The following is a 23,514-nucleotide window of genomic DNA, read 5'->3' on the forward strand; positions in this document are numbered from 1 at the left end:
AAACTCAGATATTTTTTCCACCGTTTTCCCCTGACATTATGGTACATGGGAAATGCCCCAAAATACTAACATGAATATATAAATAAAAGTAGTTTCTTTTTAGTTGCAAATTAACAGAAGTATTTAGGCTTTAAATTCAGTAAATTATAGGGCGTAGTTTTAACATGATTTGTGCTTTATGCAATTATTTGCTTGAAGCGGTCTGTTCTGGATTATAGTGTTTCTGGTTGCTCTAAAAACGATATTATAAATCAACTCAAACTTTTTTGACACATATAACAAACATAGCAATTATTTTCAAAATAAATATAAAACAATATTTCATAATAAAAACATATTCAACTGCACAATAAATAGAATATAGAGGAGATAAACATAAAAAAACTTAAACCCTCAGGGTTAGCTATGAAGATGGAATTAAACTGAAATGTATAAATAATCTAATAGTTTTTCAATTGTTGTAGCGTATATATTAAAATCTGTATCTCTAAAAATAGAGGATAGTTTTTTTTAGCCATATCATTTTATCTGTATAATATTTTGCCTAAATACTAATCAAATTAATTACATATTTTTATCAGCTGAGTAATTGGTATTAAAAAAAATGTTTTAAAAATTTGAAAAGTACCATTGTAAATCAAATCCAAAAGAGATGACAGTCTAAAAAACATACTCAATCGTCTCTTCGCATTTACAAAAAAAAATGGCAATGAGGGTGAAAAAAAAATAGTTGTTTCACGTTAAAACTTAATAATTATGATAATTTCCAGTGTACGCGAAAGCAGCATCAGATCAGTAGAAATTGCGGCCTCTGGTGGTGTAAGAGCATCTTACACTCATACTCCGACAGCGGAGATCTCTCGATATTCGTTATCAAAATAATGTTTGGCTTTTTTGAAGTTACCTTTTAAAATGCAAGCAGTCAGAAAACACACAATTAAAAAACATATGGCGTGTGAAAAAAGAAAATTAAACCACATCATGCATCGCTTTGAGAAAACGTAATCTAAAATGCCATAATTGCCCAACTAGGATTAACCCGTTGAAATTAAAATAACATTTAATCATCATTAAATCAGAGTATACCTTGCAAGACAGTGTCGGCTCTGGTGACCACAGATGGGATAAGATGTGTCTTTCTGCAGCAGTTGACACCATCAGCACCAGAGCAACCACTGTTGGCACTCTCATAAAAGAAACTTCACTGGGCGACTGACTGTGTTTGATTGCACTAGATTGTTACTGAGAAGTCCACGCCTTCATAGCCTTAAAAAAGGCTTCCTGCGAATAAACCTAACGGAAATCTGCCCTCTTCTTGAGTTTTTCTCTTTCTCCTCATGCTGAGCTGGACTGATAATGGAGCTGTCTTGTGAGTCAGTCAGATATCCTGAGGACAGAAGACCGTCCAGCTGCAAGGTATGATGGGGAATTAATGCATCATTGCAAAAGGTCTTTGTGCGTTGTGTACAGGAATTTATAAGATTTACTTGGGGAATCTTTGTCATTTATCAGGGGGGTGGGTTGGTGCAAAACAGGGGAGTCATGTCAAATATTTTTTAAGCATTCAGTAGGGACGTGTTTTTTATTTTTGGCTTAAGGTAGGGAAATATTGCAGTTTACTGTCACTTGCTTATGATGCTTCAATGCACATTGAAACATGATGTTATCTGTGTTTTTTGTTTAGTTTGTGGAGCTCCATGTGCTGTATGTGCCAGATGACCAGTGGAACGTGAAGCTCAATAAAGTCCCTGCTGAAGCCATCGAGACCTTCATATCTGCCGGGTTTATCAGGTGAGACTGCTGCAAATGTCTAATTTGATTGAGACACCAAAATAAGAAGAGTTAAGTAGTGTTAAATTGTAGAGATTCAGTAGTGTGGGGTATTTAAATTCATCATTTTGGTTTATGTTTTTTATTGGAAGAACAATGGATGCATATTAATCACAGAGCAACAAAGAATTCTTTGATTTTTTCCCCCCAGTGTTTTCTCCCTTTACCCTCCTGCCCCCCCAAAGAGAGACCATAACCGACATAGACAATAATGACAATGAATAAATAATCTGATGAAAATTACTAAAATAAAAAATAAAATGGAAAAACAACTATACAAAACAAAAAAAAAAACCCAACAAGGAAACTCAGTTGTCACAACTAGGCAGGGAGATCAAATAATCGATATAATTTAGGAGAGGTCTCAAAAGTTTTCAAATGTATAAAGGGAACATTTCAGGGAAAATCTAAGTTTCTCCAGTCTGATGGACAGTAAAATCTAAAAAAAGGAGTAGGAGGTTGAACATGCTTGCATTAGGGAAGCACAAGCCATCTTGCCAACAAAGTGGTAAAGATGAGGACTTGCTGCGTGCCTCTAGAAAAATTTGACTGTAGAGAAACTCCGAACAAGGCAACAAGAGGGCCGGGTATAATAACAGTGTTGTACGCAGTTCAAAGAGTATTGAAAAATTCAGACCAGAATGTATTAAGCTTCGAGCAAGACTGAAACATGTGGGTGTGATCGGCTGCGGCTTCTCTTCTTCAGTAAAAATGGCAAACTGAGTTAAAAATATAAATTAAAGTAAAGGAGTATTTAAACAAAACCTCCAGAGTGTTAAATTATTACTATTGCATGTAACATGTAGGTAATATAATGCTATAGCTTATTGGTGGTTTGCCCATTACACCTATAAAAAATGCATCATACTAACTTTATGTTTAACATGGTCTGTCCGAATCTGCAAAGTAACCACGGCTGTCAGGAAAACACAGTGAAGTAAAAACAACTGTAATTCATCTAAAATTTGGTGGAGTGAAACCGTAGAGCAGGGATGTTCAACTCTGCCCAGGGCCACGTTTGCAAAATGACTGGAGTCTGAGGCCATTTACACAAATTGAGGAAAATTTGGGTCTCCACTTGGCCCCCTTTGGACTTTAGGAGCTTAGCTAGGACCTTTGTTGGGAAGCGAGGATCCTGGCACTTTATTCAATAAACAAACTCTATTATGATGCATTTTTCTGCAACCTGACTCCTTATTTACATTGAAAGTAAAACAAATTCCCAGTGAGAAACCATTTCATTTCATTGTAAACTAGCAAATGGTTGTTGAGCCACCTTGAACCCTAACCCGGGCCACATTGGCCCACAGGCCATAAATTGAGCATCACGATAAAATAATCTCACAATCTCCAATGACTCAAAAGGTGTCAGTACAGTACAGCACATAAATAAATGTGCTTTATTATTTTCCCCCTGTAATAATTGTTTTAAAAGCTTGATATGGTTATGGTACTATAACTGAAGCTCTGCAAAGCTTTTTTTTTTTAATTCCATGAAACATCAAACTTTTTCCCCAGATTTTCAGTCACGGCGTCAGATTGTAACAGGCAACTAAAACCAACTGAAACCCAGATTACGAACTATTTTACCTATACTCTTACGCTCTTATGATTATATCTTACGTTAATAATCTAAAATCTCCTTTTCATCTCTTTTCTTGTCAGAGTTTATCCTGATATCACCCTGAAAACTCTGAGAGGCGAGTTGGGAGCTCTTCTTGGCGCCGAGAGGAACATTGACAAATTCTCCTTCCTGAAATGTGTGGGGCGCAGTTTGGCACTGGTGAGTGCAGCTGGCTGTTTACTGCAGTTTTCTACAGCTGGTTTTGTTTCAGCAGGCAGACAGTAGAAAGAAACAATGCAGACAGTTTGATTAACAAGTTCACCATTCAAGTTGCTTACACTAAAGGGTGTAAAGGGTGTAAAGTGTGTGTGTGTGTGTGTGTGTGTGTGTGTGTGTGTGTGTGTGTGTGTGTGTGTGTGTGTGTGTGTGTGTGTGTGTGTGTGTGTGTGTGTGTGTGTTAGAGAGCGTTTTTATTGCCTTGCCTTTTACAACAACCAAATTCTTTGCTATTACAGGTCAAGAGCAAACAGGAGACGGATCTGAAAGTGAAAACATTCGCTCCACCGTATGTATGTAAAATCCATGTTCCATATTGACAGTAAACAGTTGTTTTTTTGGTTTAGTTTTATACACCACTAACAAAACAATCAACATAATTCAAGTTTAACAAGTCCTTAACATTTTTGGTGAGATTATGCCTTTTTCTGTATTATAAATAATAGTATTTCAGCGGCCGTATTCACAGAGTATAAAGAGTTGCTCCTAGTGACTAAATTCTAAGAAAATTCTTAGAATTTTGACCTTCTCTAAGATTTTCCCCTTAAAGTTGAGACTAGCAGCTGGGTAAGATGAATGTTATTTGCAAAGTGTCTCTGCCCTTAAGAGAACTCCTAAGATGAAAAACTGAAGGAGTAGGGAGGAGGACTTTTAGGTTGCTTTAGAAAATGGGACAAACACAAAGAGGAAGGATAAAAATTCCACAAATACTGAATGACAGTGATTTAATGTAATGCCACAGATTAGATGGTGCAGGGATAATGTTTGTGGCCAATCTCATTAAAGATGCACTAATATCTCCCACCCAATGTAATGAAGATATAATTCCAAAAAAAAGTGATGACAATTTAACTATATTTTGCAACTGTGAAGATGGAACAGTGCAGCAGCATGGTCAAATGCACAGCTCATGTCTGTCTCATATTGCGACACACTTTATTTAACTTACACTGGGTGTCCACACCTTGCAGGCCCACAAAAGGGCATGTTTGTGACAACCAATCACATCTGTTAAAAATCACTCCTAAACCAGGACTCCTGGTTAGACGTTTTTAGGCTAAGATAGGAGCTCTCTGAGTGTTTGTGAATATGGCCTCTGGTTTTAAAAATTGCCAGGCACTGTCTAAAATCCCCAGTATACTCATTTGCTCCCAGTCACAGCAGCTGGATTATGAATGTAAGCTGTTGCCATTAGGCTTTCAATTTTGTATTTGCTGTGTCATCAAGGCTGCTAATCTCTCCCTTAATTTTGTTATAAACTTAAGTGATTTCCTGTATGTACTCATCCTATCTATAAGCCCTATAGCTCTGCATTATCTGTTGATCTTCAGATGCTACACCACTTACTTTGCTGCATTGTGAACCAGTTCAACCCCTCTAATGTCTCGTTGTCATCTGTCGGCAGGCCCCACAGCCGGAGCTTTACCTGCTGCCCACCGTGGAGAACGACAGCAGCGTTTGCTCCCAGTCTGTCACCACAGACACCAGCAGCAGCTCCCCAGACCACCAGACTTATTACCACCCACCCAAGGCGTGCAGTCTGCCAGCAGGAACAAAGGAGCCTATTAAATTCCCCCTCATCCCCCAGTGTTCCCATCAGCCGCCTCCCACCCCCAGCCTGGAGGAGGAGGAGGAGGAGGAGGAGGAGGAAGATGAGGAGCAGAGCTATAGTTCTTCAGAGGCAGAGGGAGACAATGAAGAGGAGGGTCTCTCTTCCAACAAATGGGCAGAGCAACAACGTTGCCCAAGGAGGCCTCAGAATAAAAGAGCGCCACAGCCTGTTTCACAGAATAAAGGTACAATATATTAACTTTTTTGTTTGTCTTTTTTATTAACTACAACAAATACTGCATTATCTGCTCTAGTTGTATAAATTCGAAGCCTGACGCTTGTGCAGTTACCCAATGTGATGAAAATGCAAGTGACTTTCTGTGACTTTAAGGAGAAGTGTGTAAGATTTAGGGGAATTTAGTGGCATCCAGTGGTGAGGATTTCAGATTGCTAGCAACTGAATCTCCTTCCTGTTAGATTTCCTTCAGTGTTCATTGTTCAGGAGGTTTTTACTGGAAGCTGAATGATCTTTCTCTCCAAAACAAATGGACCAGGTCATTAAAGGCAGCAAAAACACTGAGTAAAGCAGGTTAATGTTAAAAATCAGTGTTTCTGCGACTGTCTCATCATGGAGGGTTGCTAACTGTGATGGCCGATGTGATAATTCAGATGACCCTATCTAGACCCAGGTTTGATTTGTCTGTTCTGGGCCACTGTAGAAACATGGTGGAGATATGTAGATATAAGCGGCTCATTCGCTACAGTAACGAAAACATAACTCTTATTTTAAAGTTATTTTTCACTAAAGAAAACATATTATATTCACGGTTCCCACTGTCATGGAAAACATGGAAAAAAATCATGGAATTAGTAAAAATTCTTTAAAGTTTGGGGAATTTTGTTGTGTGTCCAAACATAATAACAGTAATCTTACACTGATAACTGTCCACGAAATGTAACATAACAGCAAATCTCATTTCTGTAGTGGTCGACGTAACATATCTCTAATTTATGTTGACGTGTGAAGATTTGTTTACAATCACATATGTTTCATTCTGTTATGTTATGAGTCTTCACTTTCTCCCCATGTTCAGTCTTTTCCTGTATGCCAGCTAGCTAACATTATGCTTGAATAGACATTGAATCAGTTTTGTTTAAAAAAAAAAAATGCCAGACTAGTGGGAAAAGAAAAAAACCTTTGCTCCTTGAGAATTTATGGAAAAGTCTTGAAATTTTATCCATGAAAATGTTTAGGAACCCTATATATTAGTTTCTGTTTTTTCCAATATATCCCCCTAAATCCTGCACACTGGACCTGAACAGAACACTTGTCACTTATCTTGTGACTCATCCTTGATGTAAACATGAAAATGATATTTCAGTCTTGTATGTCACAGAAAAGCCTATTTCAGGCAAAAAGACAAAAACACAAAAGTTATGCATGACAAAGTTTTTATTTGTTTTAATGTAAACATTGCATTAGCATTTTTTAACCACAATCAATTTGCTTTGGTGAAAAAACTTTTTAAATCTGCCCCCCAAAATCTTAGCGATGACACTTTTAGCCTTTTTTTTGAGACTAATCCTCTGTATCTCACTTTGCTGTATTAATTAAAATTACTTTTAAATAATGTGGAAAGATTTGTTGGTACAATTTAATTTAGTCAAACTTAAAAATGTGTTCATAATTATGGCAACAGTATATAACATTTAAAAATGTATCTTAAATAAAGTGAAAAACTATTTGTATGAGGAATCAACTTAAAAAAGTGTTCATAATTGTGGTCATTAAATACTTAAAAAAAGTTTTTCATAATTATAGTGATTAAGTTGATAACTCATACGAGTTAACTTGTTCTAAATATGTTTTCCATGTTATCGAAACAAAAAGCACAGTTAATTACTCATAAATTAAAGTTGTTCCAACATTTTTTTTTCACATTATTTAAAAAGGAATATTATTTAAGCTCTTCACTTGCTGTATATTTACAGCCTTACAACGCTGTGAAGCTGACTCAGCTCAGGTGAAGGAGTCGCAAGTGAATGAAGAAACCTGCAGACAAAAGAGACAGTACCACAGACAGAACAGAGTGATCAGAAATTCAGGAGTCGCCGAGTCCCTGGAAGACCGAGATTCAGGCTTCTCCCTCACAGATGGGTACTGTGCAGCATTAACTGGTGCCATATTTGTACTTTGCAGTGAATACTTCTACTTCTGCTGGTTGTTCTAACAGTATATCTGATTGCAGGCTCGGGAAATCAAAAGATGCACATGCACCAAAGTCCATCAGGAATAAACCAACAAGTGAAGTAATGTATAGCATTATACTGTATATGTACCAGCAGTTTTTGACTAAGCCTTAAAACACTCAGCGTGTCATCTTCAGTCTTTTTTCTTGAGTATCAAGCTACGAGAAAGATTTTTACGGGGCTTTTAAAACGAACAGGAAATGCTCAGCTCCTTGCAAATTACTTGTAATGATCAGTCCAAATTCCAGTGCCAGTGGGTGGGTCTGGTCAAGTGTGTGACGTCTTTAAAGTGAACAAAGAACTTGAATACAGACCATAAAAGTCCATAAGTCCATAAAAATCCATTAAAATGAAGACTCATATTGTTGTATTTATTGCTTTTTTTTAAGGCAGAAGAAAGTGCAGCTGTGTCTCGGGCTGTTGGGCTCACCTCTCTAGATGTGGCCTTTGTCACTCAAAAAACAACTGCCCCTACTGTCTTTCATACAAACAGTGAGTTGTCACTTTGGCCAAATACAAATTATTAATGATCATTACTTTTTTAAAACATAACTAGTGTGGTTTGTTTCTGATAGGAGAGGAACTGATCGAGGAAATCAAGCTGGTGAGGGAGGAGAGAAAGCAGCTGGAGTGGACGAGGCAAGAGTTGCTTAGAAAGGGGAAAGATTTGTTGGCTCAAAACAGACACCGCAGGAACCAAGGTGAGCAGCAAAATACTGTTTAGTAAAAAGCCAACATTTTTTAAGGAATCAATACAAATTTGCCAACAGTCTGCGAACTCAAGGACATAAGTAAAAGTTCACTTTGCTTTTAGCACCTCTCAGACAATTGTAATTCTTTGTATGTGCATGGAGAATAGTCATCCTTTGGTATTTTGTGCCTATTTAACACTTTGATTATCTGTTGATGTTTTTAAATGTACTCTACATATAAAGTTTGACCTTACTTGAGTGTATTTTAATAGGAGTCAAAGGGAACTAAAATCTGCTTTTTCCCCCTTTCAACTTAAAGCACGTGACAGTTGGAAGAAGAAATATTTTGAAACCAAGAAGGCCACAGCACCTTTGGAGGAAAACCTGAGAAACTTAAAACAAGAGTTGGAGACATTTTACAACAAACTCTTGCACCAGCTCCAGGCCAGAGATAACCGAGGGAAGCCAAGACGACAGGGCAGATCTTCCATAAAGGTAAAATGGAATTGATCTTGATTTTAAATACCCTTTCTTACTAATATTTGTAAAAAAAAAAAACAGTAGGTAAAGCATGTATTTGATTAATAGTTAACAACTCAAAATATTCCTTAACCTTATTTTTTAGTAGATTGAGTCCAAATATTATATAGTTTCCAAAGTAATTGGATACACTAAATTATATTTTGAATTGCCAATATACTTTGACTGCATTTGACATGTAGCAGGAAAAATTATAAAAAATAAATGATTGATTGAAAAATTATGAATTTCAGAATGAGCTCATTATTCATATCATGACGGAGAGCCATGAGATCGACAACCTAAAGAGGAAAGTAGAGGATGCCAAGATGAAGCTGGTAACGGAGATAAAGGTAAATTATATTCTGTGAATCTTTCCAAATGTCTCTATAACAAAAGTAGCTGTTGTACAACAAGGGAAGGTCATAAATAGGTGACCAAAAGACATATCTGAGAGGCAGGCATTATGGCAGCGTAACATACATTGATTTTCCTTTTCAATACCCTTCAAATATTGTTATGTGTGCTAACATGCTGGACTGCAAAGTAATATTAATATTAAACCTGGAAGCAGTGATGAAAGGCCCCCCCACGTATGTCGGGGTACTGGTGAACGCCAGCTAAAGTGGCCGTTTATTTCTGTGAAAGTCGGATAATGCACACAGAGAGTTTGGACCCTGGAGTTAGATATTTCACATGATGTTGTACTTCCAGCGCAGACTAGAGGGCACTGGAGGGCACATAAATCCCACATCATCTTGGTGTACATCATTTGTAGACCAAACCATGAAATCTTCATGTGACTTAATGAATTAATTCATATTTAAACAAAAAACATATTTGGATTGTTGATTTTGAACCTTATCAAGGGCAGATAAGCTTTACAGGCCGCTTACCAGAGAAAAGTGCAACTTAAAACACAGTTGAAAAGTTTGAAGGTTTAGCTCAGTTGGTTAGAGGGCTTGCCTGCACACTGTGAGATCCTTGATTCAAATCTCATCCAGCACTTTTACAAGCAGCTGTCCAAACCACAGAGAGAAAAAAAATGCCAAAAATAGTCTATGAAGTAATAAGTAAGTGTCATTAGCTAGGTGTGTTTCAGGTTGTGATATTGAACTTTATCCAGGACAGGCATGTTTTAAAGACTGCTGTCTAACTGTTTTTGACATTCTTTTACAAACTTGTTTAAAGTGTGAGGAGGTTTGGCTCAGTGGGTTAGACAGCCAGTTAGTGTCTCTGAGGTTGTGGGTTTGAGCCTTATTCGGGACAGGTGACTTGTAAAGGTTGTTGTCCAAAAGTTGACCTAGGTTGACAGTTTAAGCCTCACGAACGAAGTAGTTATACAACAGTACAAAAGCCATGGCTGAAATATAATGGATAACGCCAGAAACGGCAAAAACTATACATATACAAGCCAAGAAGACAATTGTGACACAAACAAACAAACAAAATACCATGCACTTGAATATTAAAACATGTCAGTACTCTCTAATGGACAAAGTATGTCATTACATCACAGTTTCTAAATCATCTCAGATTTTACTTTGACATTTCTTTACAGATATTCCTTGATTTCGACAGACACATCTGCCAAAACTGATTTTACCTGTCTCGGGACAACTTCACCCAAATTATTGGCCAAAACAATATATCACTCAACTTTACGTGCCTTTATTTGTTCTGCAATAGCACAATCAGGGTATAAACCGTATGAATCTATGGCCAAATTATATATTATGGCATAAATAAAATAAAATATTGGCTGATATATCGGACTGTCCTTCCTGTCTCTCAGCCCTAACTTCATGTATTCGACATGCCCTTCAGCTCTGTGCTTTGGACAGAAGTCTCCAAAAGTCACCTGTCCTAGATAAGACTTGAACCACCAACCTCAGACACACTAGCCACCTGATTTACCCACTGAGCTAAACCTCCTGACACTCTTATTTCATAAATAATTATTCTATAAAAATGTTATTCTTTACTATTGGCACACATGATCACTAGTGAGAACTGCAGATGAACTCATTATATTTGAACAGAAAATATGTAATTATTTAAAATCTAAAAATGCAGATTTTACTGCACTCCTTTTGATAATATTTACTTTAATATCAAAGGAGTTTTTTTAAGGCTTGATAGTCTAACAGCAGTGGTTGAAGAAGCATTTAGATTTTTTACTAAAGTGGTGGTACAGTGGTACCGCAACACTGAGAAAATACATCATCATAAGGTCCTGTATTCAAAACCTCTCATAAGTGAATGTATTTAAGTATAGCTAAACAGGTGTGAGTATTGTCGGCAAAATTCAAAGTATCAAAAGTAAAAGAACCAAAGCGGTAAAAGGTTAAGGTTGCGCTAACTTGAATTTTCAATGTACTGTTGCGTAGCAGATCAATTATAACTATGATTCTGTTGCTACACTGCCTATTTCTTCAAATGTTTTCATGATCATACTCTAGTGTACTATTAAGCTTGGTCCTGCTGTGGGCGACACTCAGTACTCTGTTTCACTGTATCCAAATTCACATTTTTCAGATTAACAGGATGATAAAACATGTTTCTGAAAAATTTCAGGCGAAAAGTAGTCGATGTGTGACAGAATCTTGTTCACATTTGATCAGTGTTGCCTGGTTTTACAGCTTGACTGCAGTTCATGGTGTGACTGACAGCAGTTGAGTCTCCTCAGCTTTGACTGGTTGTTTTCATTCATGTGCTGTAAGGCCATATTAAGTGCTACAAGGTATTCGAGTAGGCAAAGGAATATGAGTTATTTTCCCACTGATAATCTGTCTCATTCAGTGCTGTGTGAATACAGCGACAGTTTCAGCAAATACAAAAGTTTTTGTTGTTTTTAAAGTTACCTACTGTATCTTAAAGTACAGTAATTAAGTAAATGTACTTACTTACTAGTGGGCTATCCGGTGTAATATGGTGACATACCATGTTTGTTTTTTTTTCTTTTGTACGAATGGCTCCGTAGTTGAGGAAACAGGCTGCCACAGAGCTGAGGGCCCTGAGGGCTGAGCTGGCCCAGAAGAAGAGTCAGACCTCTCACCCTGGTCCCATGGCCTCTCTGAGCTTTGGAAATACCACACGGGACAGACAGCAAGCGCAAAGCACCTCCATCTAATCCCATACATACAGAACTTTAAGCAAAAATGTTGTCTGGCCTTAACTTTGCTGGGACAGCAATAGATCTTGATTTTTTTTAAAAAATGTCTTACTATTTTGTGAAATAGTTTTGTATTTGTACTTGTCTTCTCAAATTTCTCAGGTGCTGTAAGCTAGTTCAAAAGAAAACTCCAAACTGGTCATGTAACTTCATCAGAAAATGTTTATTTAGGAAAGCACAAGTGCAAATCGTATCGTAGTAAGCTCAGTATAGGTCAGTCAAAAATACTCGTGTCGCATTAATTTTTTTTGCCTTTCTTTCAGAGAATCACTGTTATTTCACTTAGCCCAGAGGAATGGCTGAGATGTAACTACATTCAACGACAACAGCAATAAAAGCCACAATAAACTCTGAAACGAGAGTTTCGATCTTAGCAATAAACAGGAGGGTAGATGTAAATTTCTTAAGCAGTGTTAGGTGTATACCAGCTAGCACCCTAAGAGTGCATTCCACATCATCTCTGTCTGCTGCCTGGCGACAGGTTCATCGCTGTAGTCTAAGATGTTGCCATTCCACATGCCAATGCCCCTCAGACCTTTAGATTTCACTGATTCTGCCTTGGGACAAAGACTCTGTGGATCATCATACCAAACCTGATGAATCTGCCCTTGCAGGTCCTGTAGAAAAAAAAGGGTATATGCAGGAATCCTGAAGTTAAAATTAATATTATATTAAGTACTTCATAAAAATTCCTAGTATCAACTTTATTGTAAAAAGTATGTATGTAATCAAAAATCATCAGAAAATGTCATTTCCTGGCCTTTTTCAGTCTGGAAAAAAAATATTCAAAACAATATATGACTAAAGCTTAATTTCTAATAGTTTAATATACTTTATTTGCTAATTAACTAATAGAAACTTGTTAAAATGAAAATGTTGCCTTGAGGCAAAACCATACCATTATGGATTTACCATGACACCATGACATTTTGGTATTGTGTATTTAAGCAATATCACAAGAGAGGGAGTGATGTTGTGTTTGGAAATCATCACGGCTGTGATTCTGACTATTTTATGACCAAAAAACCCTCAGAATATTTTTTTGTCCAACAGATAAATGTGTACAAAAGAGGGATGCATGTTGAAAAAATGAACAACAATGCCATACGATACTATGACGAAAAATGTCAAAATATGAAAAACAGCTGAAAACCATATAAAATAGTGTGCTGAAAGACACAATACAGAAGAATGTAGAAAAAAATGGCCGAAGACACCATAATATGGGATGTTGAAAAAATTACCCAAAAAGCAAGGCTATAGTATGGTCAAAATGTAAAAATTAGCATGTCCCAAAAACAGCTGAACTAGCTGAAAACCACATAAAACAGTGTGTCATAGCATAGAATGTTGCAAAAATTGAAAACATTTCCCAACAAGCAAACCTATAGTATGGCAACACTGTCAAAAAACGACATGTTCCAAAAAAGCAAAAAACACCAAAATATGGCATTTTTAAAAAACTGACACAAAAAGCAAAGCTATAGTAGGGCGAAAATCTGAAAAGATGACATGTTCCAAAAACAGCTGAAAACAGCTGAAAACCGCATTAAATTGCGTGCTGAGACACGCTATAGCATAGAAAGCTGCAAAAACGGCCAAAAACACCATAATATGGCATGTTGAAAAAAATGACCTAAAAGGCAAGGCAATAGTATGGCAAAAATGTCAAAAATTGACATGTTCCAAAAACAGCTGAAAACAGTTGAAAACTGCATTAAATAGCGCGCTGAGACACGCTATAGCATGCAATGTTGCAAAAACGGCCAAAAACACCATAATATGGCATGTTGAAAAAATGACACAAAAAGCAAGGCTATAGTATGGCAAAAATGTCAAAAATTGACATGTTCCAAAAACAGCTGAAAACAATTGAAAACCGCATTAAATAGCGCGCTGAAACACGCTATAGCATAGAATGTTGCAAAAACGGCCAAAAACACCATAATATGGCATGTTGAAAAAATGACCTAAAAGGCAAGGCTATAGTATGGCAAAAATGTCAAAAATTGACATGTTCCAAAAACAGCTGAAAACAAATGAAAACCGCATTAAATAGCGCGCTGAAACACGCTATAGCATAGAATGTTGCAAAAACGGCCAAAAACACCATAATATGGCATGTTGAAAAAATGACCTAAAAGGCAAGGCTATAGTATGGCAAAAATGTCAAAAATTGACATGTTCCAAAAACAGCTGAAAACAGTTGAAAACCTCATTAAATAGCGCGCTGAGACACGCTATAGCATGCAATGTTGCAAAAACGGCCAAAAACACCATAATATGGCTTGTTGAAAAAATGACCTAAAAGGCAAGGCTATAGTATGGCAAAAATGTAAAAAAAATTGACATGTTCCAAAAACAGCTGAAAACAATTGAAAACTGCATTAAATAGCGCGCTGAAACACGCTATAGCATACAATGTTGCAAAAACGGCCAAAAACACCATAATATGGCATGTTGAAAAAATGACACAAAAAGCAAGGCTATAGTATGGCAAAAATGTTAAAAATTGACATGTTCCAAAAACACCTGAAAACAGTTGAAAACCTCATTAAATAGCGCGCTGAGACACGCTATAGCATGCAATGTTGCAAAAACGGCCAAAAACACCATAATATGGCATGTTGAAAAAATGACCTAAAAGGCAAGGCTATAGTATGGCAAAAATGTAAAAAAAATTGACATGTTCCAAAAACAGCTGAAAACAATTGAAAACTGCATTAAATAGCGCGCTGAAACACGCTATAGCATAGAATGTTGCAAAAACGGCCAAAAACACCATAATATGGCATGTTGAAAAAATGACACAAAAAGCAAGGCTATAGTATGGCAAAAATGTCAAAAATTGACATGTTCCAAAAACAGCTGAAAACAGTTCAAAACCGCATTAAATAGCGCATTGAGACACGCTACAGCATAGAATGTTGCAAAAATGGCCAAAAACACCATAATATGGCATGTTGAAAAAATGACTCAAAAAGCAAGGCTATAGTATGGGAAAAATGTCAAAAATTGACATGTCCCAAAAATGGCTAAAAACAGTTGAAAACTGCATTAAATAGCACATTGAGACACGCTACAGCATAGAATGTTGCAAAAACGGCCAAAAACACCATAATATGGCATGTTGAAAAAATGACCTAAAAGGCAAGGCTATAGTATGGCAAAAATGTCAAAAATTGACATGTTCCAAAAACAGCTGAAAACAGTTGAAAACCTCATTAAATAGCGCGCTGAAACACGCTATAGCATAGACTGCTGCAAAAATGGCTAAAAACACCATATTATGGCATGTTGAAAAAATGACCTAAAAGGCAAGGCTATAGTATGGCAAAAATGTCAAAAATTGACATGTTCCAAAAACAGCTGAAAACAGTTGAAAACCTCATTAAATAGCGCGCTGAAACACGCTATAGCATAGACTGCTGCAAAAATGGCTAAAAACACCATATTATGGCATGTTGAAAAAATGACCTAAAAGGCAAGGCTATAGTATGGCAAAAATGTCAAAAATTGACATGTTCCAAAAACAGCTGAAAACAGTTGACAACCGCATTAAAAAGCGCGCTGAGATACACTATAGCATACAATGTTGCAAAAACGGCCAAAAACACCATAATATGGCATGTTGAAAAAATGACCTAAAAGGCAAGGCTATAGTATGGCAAAAATGTCAAAAATTGACATGTTCCAAAAACAGCTGAAAACAATTGAAAACTGCATTAAATAGCGCACTGAAACACGCTATAGCATAGAATGTTGCAAAAACGGCCAAAAACACCATAATATGGCATGTTGAAAAAATGACTTAAAAGGCAAGGCTATAGTATGGCAAAAATGTCAAAAACTGACATGTTCCAAAAACACCTGAAAACAGTTGAAAACCTCATTAAATAGCATGCTGAGACACGCTATAGCATTGACTGCTGCAAAAACAGCCAAAAACACCATAATATAGCATGTTGAAAAAATGACACAAAAAGCAAGGCTATAGTATGGCAAAAATGTTAAAAATTGACATGTTCCAAAAACACCTGAAAACAGTTGAAAACTGCATTAAATAGCGTGCTGAGACACGCTATAGCATAGAATGACCTAAAAACGGGCAAAAACACCATAATATGGCATGTTGAAAAAATGACACAAAAAGCAAGGCTATAGTATGGCAAAAATGTCAAAAATTGACATGTTCCAAAAACAGCTGAAAACAGTTCAAAACCGCATTAAATAGCACATTGAGACACGCTACAGCATAGAATGTTGCAAAAACGGCCAAAAACACCATAATATGGCATGTTGAAAAAATGACCTAAAAGGCAAGGCTATAGTATGGCAAAAATGTCAAAAATTGACATGTTCCAAAAACAGCTGAAAACAGTTGAAAACCTCATTAAATAGCGCGCTGAAACACGCTATAGCATAGACTGCTGCAAAAATGGCTAAAAACACCATATTATGGCATGTTGAAAAAATGAATTAAAAGGCAAGGCTATAGTATGGCAAAAATGTCAAAAATTGACATGTTCCAAAAACAGCTGAAAACAGTTGACAACCGCATTAAATAGCGTGCTGAGATACACTATAGCATACAATGTTGCAAAAACGGCCAAAAACACCATAATATGGCATGTTGAAAAAATGACCTAAAAGGCAAGGCTATAGTATGGCAAAAATGTCAAAAATTGACATGTTCCAAAAACAGCTGAAAACAGTTGACAACCGCATTAAAAAGCGCGCTGAGATACACTATAGCATACAATGTTGCAAAAACGGCCAAAAACACCATAATATGGCATGTTGAAAAAATGACCTAAAAGGCAAGGCTATAGTATGGCAAAAATGTCAAAAATTGACATGTTCCAAAAACAGCTGAAAACAGTTGAAAACCTCATTAAATAGCGCGCTGAGACACGCTATAGCATGCAATGTTGCAAAAACGGCCAAAAACACCATAATATGGCATGTTGAAAAAATGACACAAAAAGCAAGGCTATAGTATGGCAAAAATGTCAAAAATTGACATGTTCCAAAAACAGCTGAAAACAATTGAAAACCGCATTAAATAGCGCGCTGAAACACGCTATAGCATAGAATGTTGCAAAAACGGCCAAAAACACCATAATATGGCATGTTGAAAAAATGACACAAAAAGCAAGGCTATAGTATGGCAAAAATGTCAAAAATTGACATGTTCCAAAAACAGCTGAAAACAGTTGAAAACCGCATTAAATAGCGCGCTGAAACACGCTATAGCATAGAATGTTGCAAAAACGGCCAAAAACACCATAATATGGCTTGTTGAAAAAATGACCTAAAAGGCAAGGCTATAGTATGGCAAAAATGTCAAAAATTGACATGTCCCAAAAAAAGCTAAAAACAATTGAAAACTGCATTAAATAGCGCATGGAGACACGCTACAGCATAGAATGTTGCAAAGACGGCCAAAAACACCATAATATGGCATGTTGAAAAAATGACCTAAAAGGCAAGGCTATAGTATGGCAAAAATGTCAAAAATTGACATGTTCCAAAAACAGCTGAAAACAGTTGAAAACCTCATTAAATAGCGCGCTGAGACACGCTATAGCATGCAATGTTGCAAAAACGGCCAAAAACACCATAATATGGCATGTTGAAAAAATGACACAAAAAGCAAGGCTATAGTATGGCAAAAATGTCAAAAATTGACATGTTCCAAAAACAGCTGAAAACAATTGAAAACCGCATTAAATAGCGCGCTGAAACACGCTATAGCATAGAATGTTGCAAAAACGGCCAAAAACACCATAATATGGCATGTTGAAAAAATGACACAAAAAGCAAGGCTATAGTATGGCAAAAATGTCAAAAATTGACATGTTCCAAAAACAGCTGAAAACAGTTGAAAACCGCATTAAATAGCGCGCTGAAACACGCTATAGCATAGAATGTTGCAAAAACGGCCAAAAACACCATAATATGGCATGTTGAAAAAATGACCTAAAAGGCAAGGCTATAGTATGGCAAAAATGTCAAAAATTGACATGTCCCAAAAAAAGCTAAAAACAATTGAAAACTGCATTAAATAGCGCATGGAGACACGCTACAGCATAGAATGTTGCAAAGACGGCCAAAAACACCATAATATGGCATGTTGAAAAAATGACCCAAAGAGCAAGGCTATAGTATGGCAAAATGTCAAAAATTGACATGTCCCAAAAATAGCTAAAAACAGTTGAAAACTGCATTAAATAGCGCATTGAGACACGCTACAGCATAGAATGTTGCAAAAACGGCCAAAAACACCATAATATGGCATGTTGAAAAAATGACCCAAAAAGCAAGGCTATAGTATGGCAAAAATGTCAAAAATTGACATGTTCCAAAAATAGCTGAAAACAGTTGAAAACCGCATTAAAAAGCGCGCTGAGATACACTATAGCATACAATGTTGCAAAAACGGCCAAAAACACCATAATATGGCATGTTGAAAAAATGACCTAAAAGGCAAGGCTATAGTATGGCAAAAATGTCAAAAATTGACATGTTCCAAAAACAGCTGAAAACAGTTGAAAACCGCATTAAATAGCGCGCTGAAACACGCTATAGCATAGAATGTTGCAAAAACGGCCAAAAACACCATAATATGGCATGTTGAAAAAATGACACAAAAGCAAGGCTATAGTATGGCAAAAATGTCAAAAATTGACATGTCCCAAAAAAAGCTAAAAACAATTGAAAACTGCATTAAATAGCGCATGGAGACACGCTACAGCATAGAATGTTGCAAAGACGGCCAAAAACACCATAATATGGCATGTTGAAAAAATGACCTAAAAGGCAAGGCTATAGTATGGCAAAAATGTCAAAAATTGACATGTTCCAAAAACAGCTGAAAACAATTGAAAACCGCATTAAATAGCGCGCTGAAACACGCTATAGCATAGAATGTTGCAAAAACGGCCAAAAACACCATAATATGGCATGTTGAAAAAATGACACAAAAAGCAAGGCTATAGTATGGCAAAAATGTCAAAAATTGACATGTTCCAAAAACAGCTGAAAACAGTTGAAAACCGCATTAAATAGCGCGCTGAAACACGCTATAGCATAGAATGTTGCAAAAACGGCCAAAAACACCATAATATGGCATGTTGAAAAAATGACACAAAAAGCAAGGCTATAGTATGGCAAAATGTCAAAAATTGACATGTCCCAAAAATAGCTAAAAACAGTTGAAAACTGCATTAAATAGCGCATTGAGACACGCTACAGCATAGAATGACGCAAAAACGGCTAAAAACACCATAATATGGCATGTTGAAAAAATGACCCAAAAAGCAAGGCTATAGTATGGCAAAAATGTCAAAAATTGACATGTTCCAAAAATAGCTGAAAACAGTTGAAAACCGCATTAAAAAGCGCGCTGAGATACACTATAGCATACAATGTTGCAAAACGGCCAAAAACACCATAATATGGCATGTTGAAAAATGACCTAAAAAGGCAAGGCTATAGTATGGCAAAATGTCAAAAATTGACATGTTCCAAAAACAGCTGAAAACAGTTGAAAACCGCATTAAATAGCGCGCTGAAACACGCTATAGCATAGAATGTTGCAAAAACGGCCAAAAACACCATAATATGGCATGTTGAAAAAATGACACAAAAGCAAGGCTATAGTATGGCAAAAATGTCAAAAATTGACATGTCCCAAAAAAAGCTAAAAACAATTGAAAACTGCATTAAATAGCGCATGGAGACACGCTACAGCATAGAATGTTGCAAAGACGGCCAAAAACACCATAATATGGCATGTTGAAAAAATGACCTAAAAGGCAAGGCTATAGTATGGCAAAAATGTCAAAAATTGACATGTTCCAAAAACAGCTGAAAACAATTGAAAACCGCATTAAATAGCGCGCTGAAACACGCTATAGCATAGAATGTTGCAAAAACGGCCAAAAACACCATAATATGGCATGTTGAAAAAATGACACAAAAAGCAAGGCTATAGTATGGCAAAAATGTCAAAAATTGACATGTTCCAAAAACAGCTGAAAACAGTTGAAAACCGCATTAAATAGCGCGCTGAAACACGCTATAGCATAGAATGTTGCAAAAACGGCCAAAAACACCATAATATGGCATGTTGAAAAAATGACCTAAAAGGCAAGGCTATAGTATGGCAAAAATGTCAAAAATTGACATGTCCCAAAAAAAGCTAAAAACAATTGAAAACTGCATTAAATAGCGCATGGAGACACGCTACAGCATAGAATGTTGCAAAGACGGCCAAAAACACCATAATATGGCATGTTGAAAAAATGACCCAAAGAGCAAGGCTATAGTATGGCAAAATGTCAAAAATTGACATGTCCCAAAAATAGCTAAAAACAGTTGAAAACTGCATTAAATAGCGCATTGAGACACGCTACAGCATAGAATGACGCAAAAACGGCCAAAAACACCATAATATGGCATGTTGAAAAAATGACCCAAAAAGCAAGGCTATAGTATGGCAAAAATGTCAAAAATTGACATGTTCCAAAAACAGCTGAAAACAGTTGAAAACTGCATTAAATAGCGTGCTGAAACATGCTATAGCATAGAATGACGCACAAACGGCCCAAAACACAATAATATGGCATGTTGAAAAAATGACCCAAAGAGCAAGGCTATAGTATGGCAAAATGTCAAAAATTGACATGTCCCAAATATAGCTAAAAAAAGTTGAAAACTGCATTAAATAGTGCATTGAGACACGCTATAGCATAGAATGTTGCAAAGACGGCCAAAAACACCATAATATGGCATGTTGAAAAAATGACCCAAAGAGCAAGGCTATAGTATGGCAAAATGTCAAAAATTGACATGTCCCAAAAATAGCTAAAAAAAGTTGAAAACTGCATTAAATAGCGTGCTGAGACACGCTATAGCATAGAATGACCTAAAAACGGACAAAAACACCATAATATGGCATGTTGAAAAAATGACCCAAAAAGCAAGGCTATAGTATGGCAAAATGTCAAAAATTGACATGTTCCAAAAACACCTGAAAACAGTTGAAAACTGCATTAAATAGCGTGCTGAGACACGCTATAGCATAGAATGACCTAAAAACGGACAAAACACCATAATATGGCATGTTGAAAAAATGACACAAAAAGCAAGGCTATAGTATGGCAAAAATGTCAAAAATTGACATGTTCCAAAAACAGCTGAAAACAGTTGAAAACTGCATTAAATAGCGTGCTGAGACACGCTATAGCATAGAATGTTGCAAAAACGGCCAAAAACACCATAATATGGCATGTTGAAAAAATGACACAAAAAGCAAGGCTATAGTATGGCAAAAATGTCAAAAATTGACATGTTCCAAAAACAGCTGAAAACAGTTGAAAACCTCATTAAATAGCACGCTGAGACAAGCTATAGCATGCAATGTTGCAAAAACAGCCAAAAACACCATAATATGGCATGTTGAAAAAATGACACAAAAAGCAAGGCTATAGTATGGCAAAATGTCAAAAATTGACATGTCCCAAAAATGGCTAAAAACAGTTGAAAACCTCATTAAATAGCACGCTGAGACACGCTATAGCATGCAATGTTGCAAAAACAGCCAAAAACACCATAATATGGCATGTTGAAAAAATGACCTAAAAGGCAAGGCTATAGTATGGCAAAAATGTCAAAAATTGACATGTTCCAAAAACAGCTGAAAACAGTTGAAAACCTCATTAAATAGCGCGCTGAAACACGCTATAGCATAGACTGCTGCAAAAATGGCTAAAAACACCATATTATGGCATGTTGAAAAAATGACCTAAAAGGCAAGGCTATAGTATGGCAAAAATGTCAAAAATTGACATGTTCCAAAAACAGCTGAAAACAGTTGACAACCGCATTAAAAAGCGCGCTGAGATACACTATAGCATACAATGTTGCAAAAACGGCCAAAAACACCATCATATGGCATGTTGAAAAAATGACCTAAAAGGCAAGGCTATAGTATGGCAACAATGTAAAAAAAATTGACATGTTCCAAAAACAGCTGAAAACAATTGAAAACTGCATTAAATAGCGCGCTGAAACACGCTATAACATAGAATGTTGCAAAAACGGCCAAAAACACCATAATATGGCACGTTGAAAAAATGACACAAAAAGCAAGGCTATAGTATGGCAAAAATGTCAAAAATTGACATGTTCCAAAAACAGCTGAAAACAGTTGAAAACTGCATTAAATAGCGCACTGAGACACGCTATAGCATAGAATGACCTAAAAACGGACAAAAACACCATAATATGGCATGTTGAAAAAATGACCCAAAAAGCAAGGCTATAGTATGGCAAAAATGTCAAAAATTGACATGTTCCAAAAACAGCTGAAAACAGTTGAAAACTGCATTAAATAGCGTGCTGAGACACGCTATAGCATAGAATGACGCAAAAACGGACAAAAACACCATAATATGGCATGTTGAAAAAATGACCCAAGAAGCAAGGCTATAGTATGGCAAAATGTCAAAAATTGACATGTCCCAAAAATAGCTAAAAACAGTTGAAAACTGCATTAAATAGCGCATTGAGACACGCTATAGCATAGAATGTTGCAAAAACGGCCAAAAACACCATAATATGGCATGTTGAAAAAATGACACAAAAAGCAAGGCTATAGTATGGCAAAAATGTCAAAAATTGACATGTTCCAAAAACAGCTGAAAACAGTTGAAAACCTCATTAAATAGCACGCTGAGACACGCTATAGCATGCAATGTTGCAAAAACAGCCAAAAACACCATAATATGGCATGTTGAAAAAATGACACAAAAAGCAAGGCTATAGTATGGCAAAAATGTCAAAAATTGACATGTTCCAAAAACAGCTGAAAACAGTTGAAAACTGCATTAAATAGCGCACTGAAACACGCTATAGCATAGAATGTTGCAAAAACGGCCAAAAACACCATAATATGGCACGTTGAAAAAATGACCCAAAAAGCAAGGCTATAGTATGGCAAAATGTCAAAAATTGACATGTTCCAAAAACACCTGAAAACAGTTGAAAACTGCATTAAATAGCGTGCTGAGACACGCTATAGCATAGAATGACCTAAAAACGGACAAAAACACCATAATATGGCATGTTGAAAAAATGACACAAAAAGCAAGGCTATAGTATGGCAAAATGTCAAAAATTGACATGTTCCAAAAACACCTGAAAACAGTTGAAAACTGCATTAAATAGCGTGCTGAGACACGCTATAGCATAGAATGACCTAAAAACGGACAAAAACACCATAATATGGCATGTTGAAAAAATGACACAAAAAGCAAGGCTATAGTATGGCAAAATGTCAAAAATTGACATGTCCCAAAAACAGCTGAAAACAGTTGAAAACTGCATTAAATAGCGCATTGAGACACGCTATAGCATAGAATGTTGCAAAGACGGCCAAAAACACCATAATATGGCATGTTGAAAAAATGACACAAAAAGCAAGGCAATAGTATGGCAAAAATGTCAAAAATTGACATGTTCCAAAAACACCTGAAAACAGTTGAAAACTGTATTAAATAGCGTGCTGAGACACGCTATAGCATAGAATGACCTAAAAACGGACAAAAACACCATAATATGGCATGTTGAAAAAATGACCCAAAAAGCAA

At 36.4% G+C, this 23,514-nt stretch overlaps 2 protein-coding genes across 3 annotated transcripts in view; one reads left to right on the forward strand and one right to left on the reverse strand.

Moving 5' to 3' along the window:
* The first annotated feature begins 117 nt into the window (after positions 1 to 117).
* On the forward strand, positions 118 to 12,008 carry spata1 (spermatogenesis associated 1). Of its 2 annotated transcripts, XM_042481179.2 has the most exons (12): positions 118 to 1,416; positions 1,685 to 1,791; positions 3,496 to 3,613; positions 3,910 to 3,963; positions 5,076 to 5,466; positions 7,214 to 7,379; positions 7,471 to 7,531; positions 7,861 to 7,963; positions 8,047 to 8,172; positions 8,483 to 8,658; positions 8,937 to 9,035; positions 11,666 to 12,008. In XM_042481179.2, the coding sequence occupies exons 1-12, from the start codon at positions 1,357 to 1,359 to the stop codon at positions 11,813 to 11,815; spliced, it is 1,611 nt and encodes a 536-aa protein (XP_042337113.2). In that variant the 5' UTR covers positions 118 to 1,356; the 3' UTR covers positions 11,816 to 12,008. The 2 variants fall into 2 exon arrangements, with proteins under 2 accessions (XP_042337113.2, XP_087933838.1); XM_088077712.1 differs by lacking the exon at positions 118 to 1,416 and having other exon boundaries at positions 1,688 to 1,791; positions 3,910 to 3,959.
* ctbs (chitobiase, di-N-acetyl-) overlaps positions 12,002 to 23,514 on the reverse strand; it is a 43,666-nt gene continuing 32,153 nt past the window's right edge. Inside the window, exon 7 of the mRNA XM_088077713.1 lies at positions 12,002 to 12,474. Within this exon, the coding sequence (XP_087933839.1) occupies positions 12,286 to 12,474 (189 nt within the window). The 3' untranslated portion in view covers positions 12,002 to 12,285. The remainder of the gene's footprint in view (positions 12,475 to 23,514) is intronic.

The sequence above is a fragment of the Plectropomus leopardus genome, chromosome 5, assembly GCF_026936395.1.
Source record: "Plectropomus leopardus strain MGB_pleo_1.0 chromosome 5, ASM2693639v1, whole genome shotgun sequence".
NCBI classification, from domain to species: Eukaryota; Metazoa; Chordata; class Actinopteri; order Perciformes; family Serranidae; genus Plectropomus; species Plectropomus leopardus.

Bases quoted from the DNA above. Each gene is read 5' to 3' on its own strand.
- spata1 (XM_042481179.2), top strand. From the start codon at position 1,357: ATGGAGCTGTCTTGTGAGTCAGTCAGATATCCTGAGGACAGAAGACCG. The intron at 1,417-1,684 runs GTATGATGGGGA...TTTTTTGTTTAG, and splicing joins GAAGACCGTCCAGCTGCAAG to TTTGTGGAGCTCCATGTGCT. The intron at 9,036-11,665 runs GTAAATTATATT...ATGGCTCCGTAG, and splicing joins AGCTGGTAACGGAGATAAAG to TTGAGGAAACAGGCTGCCAC.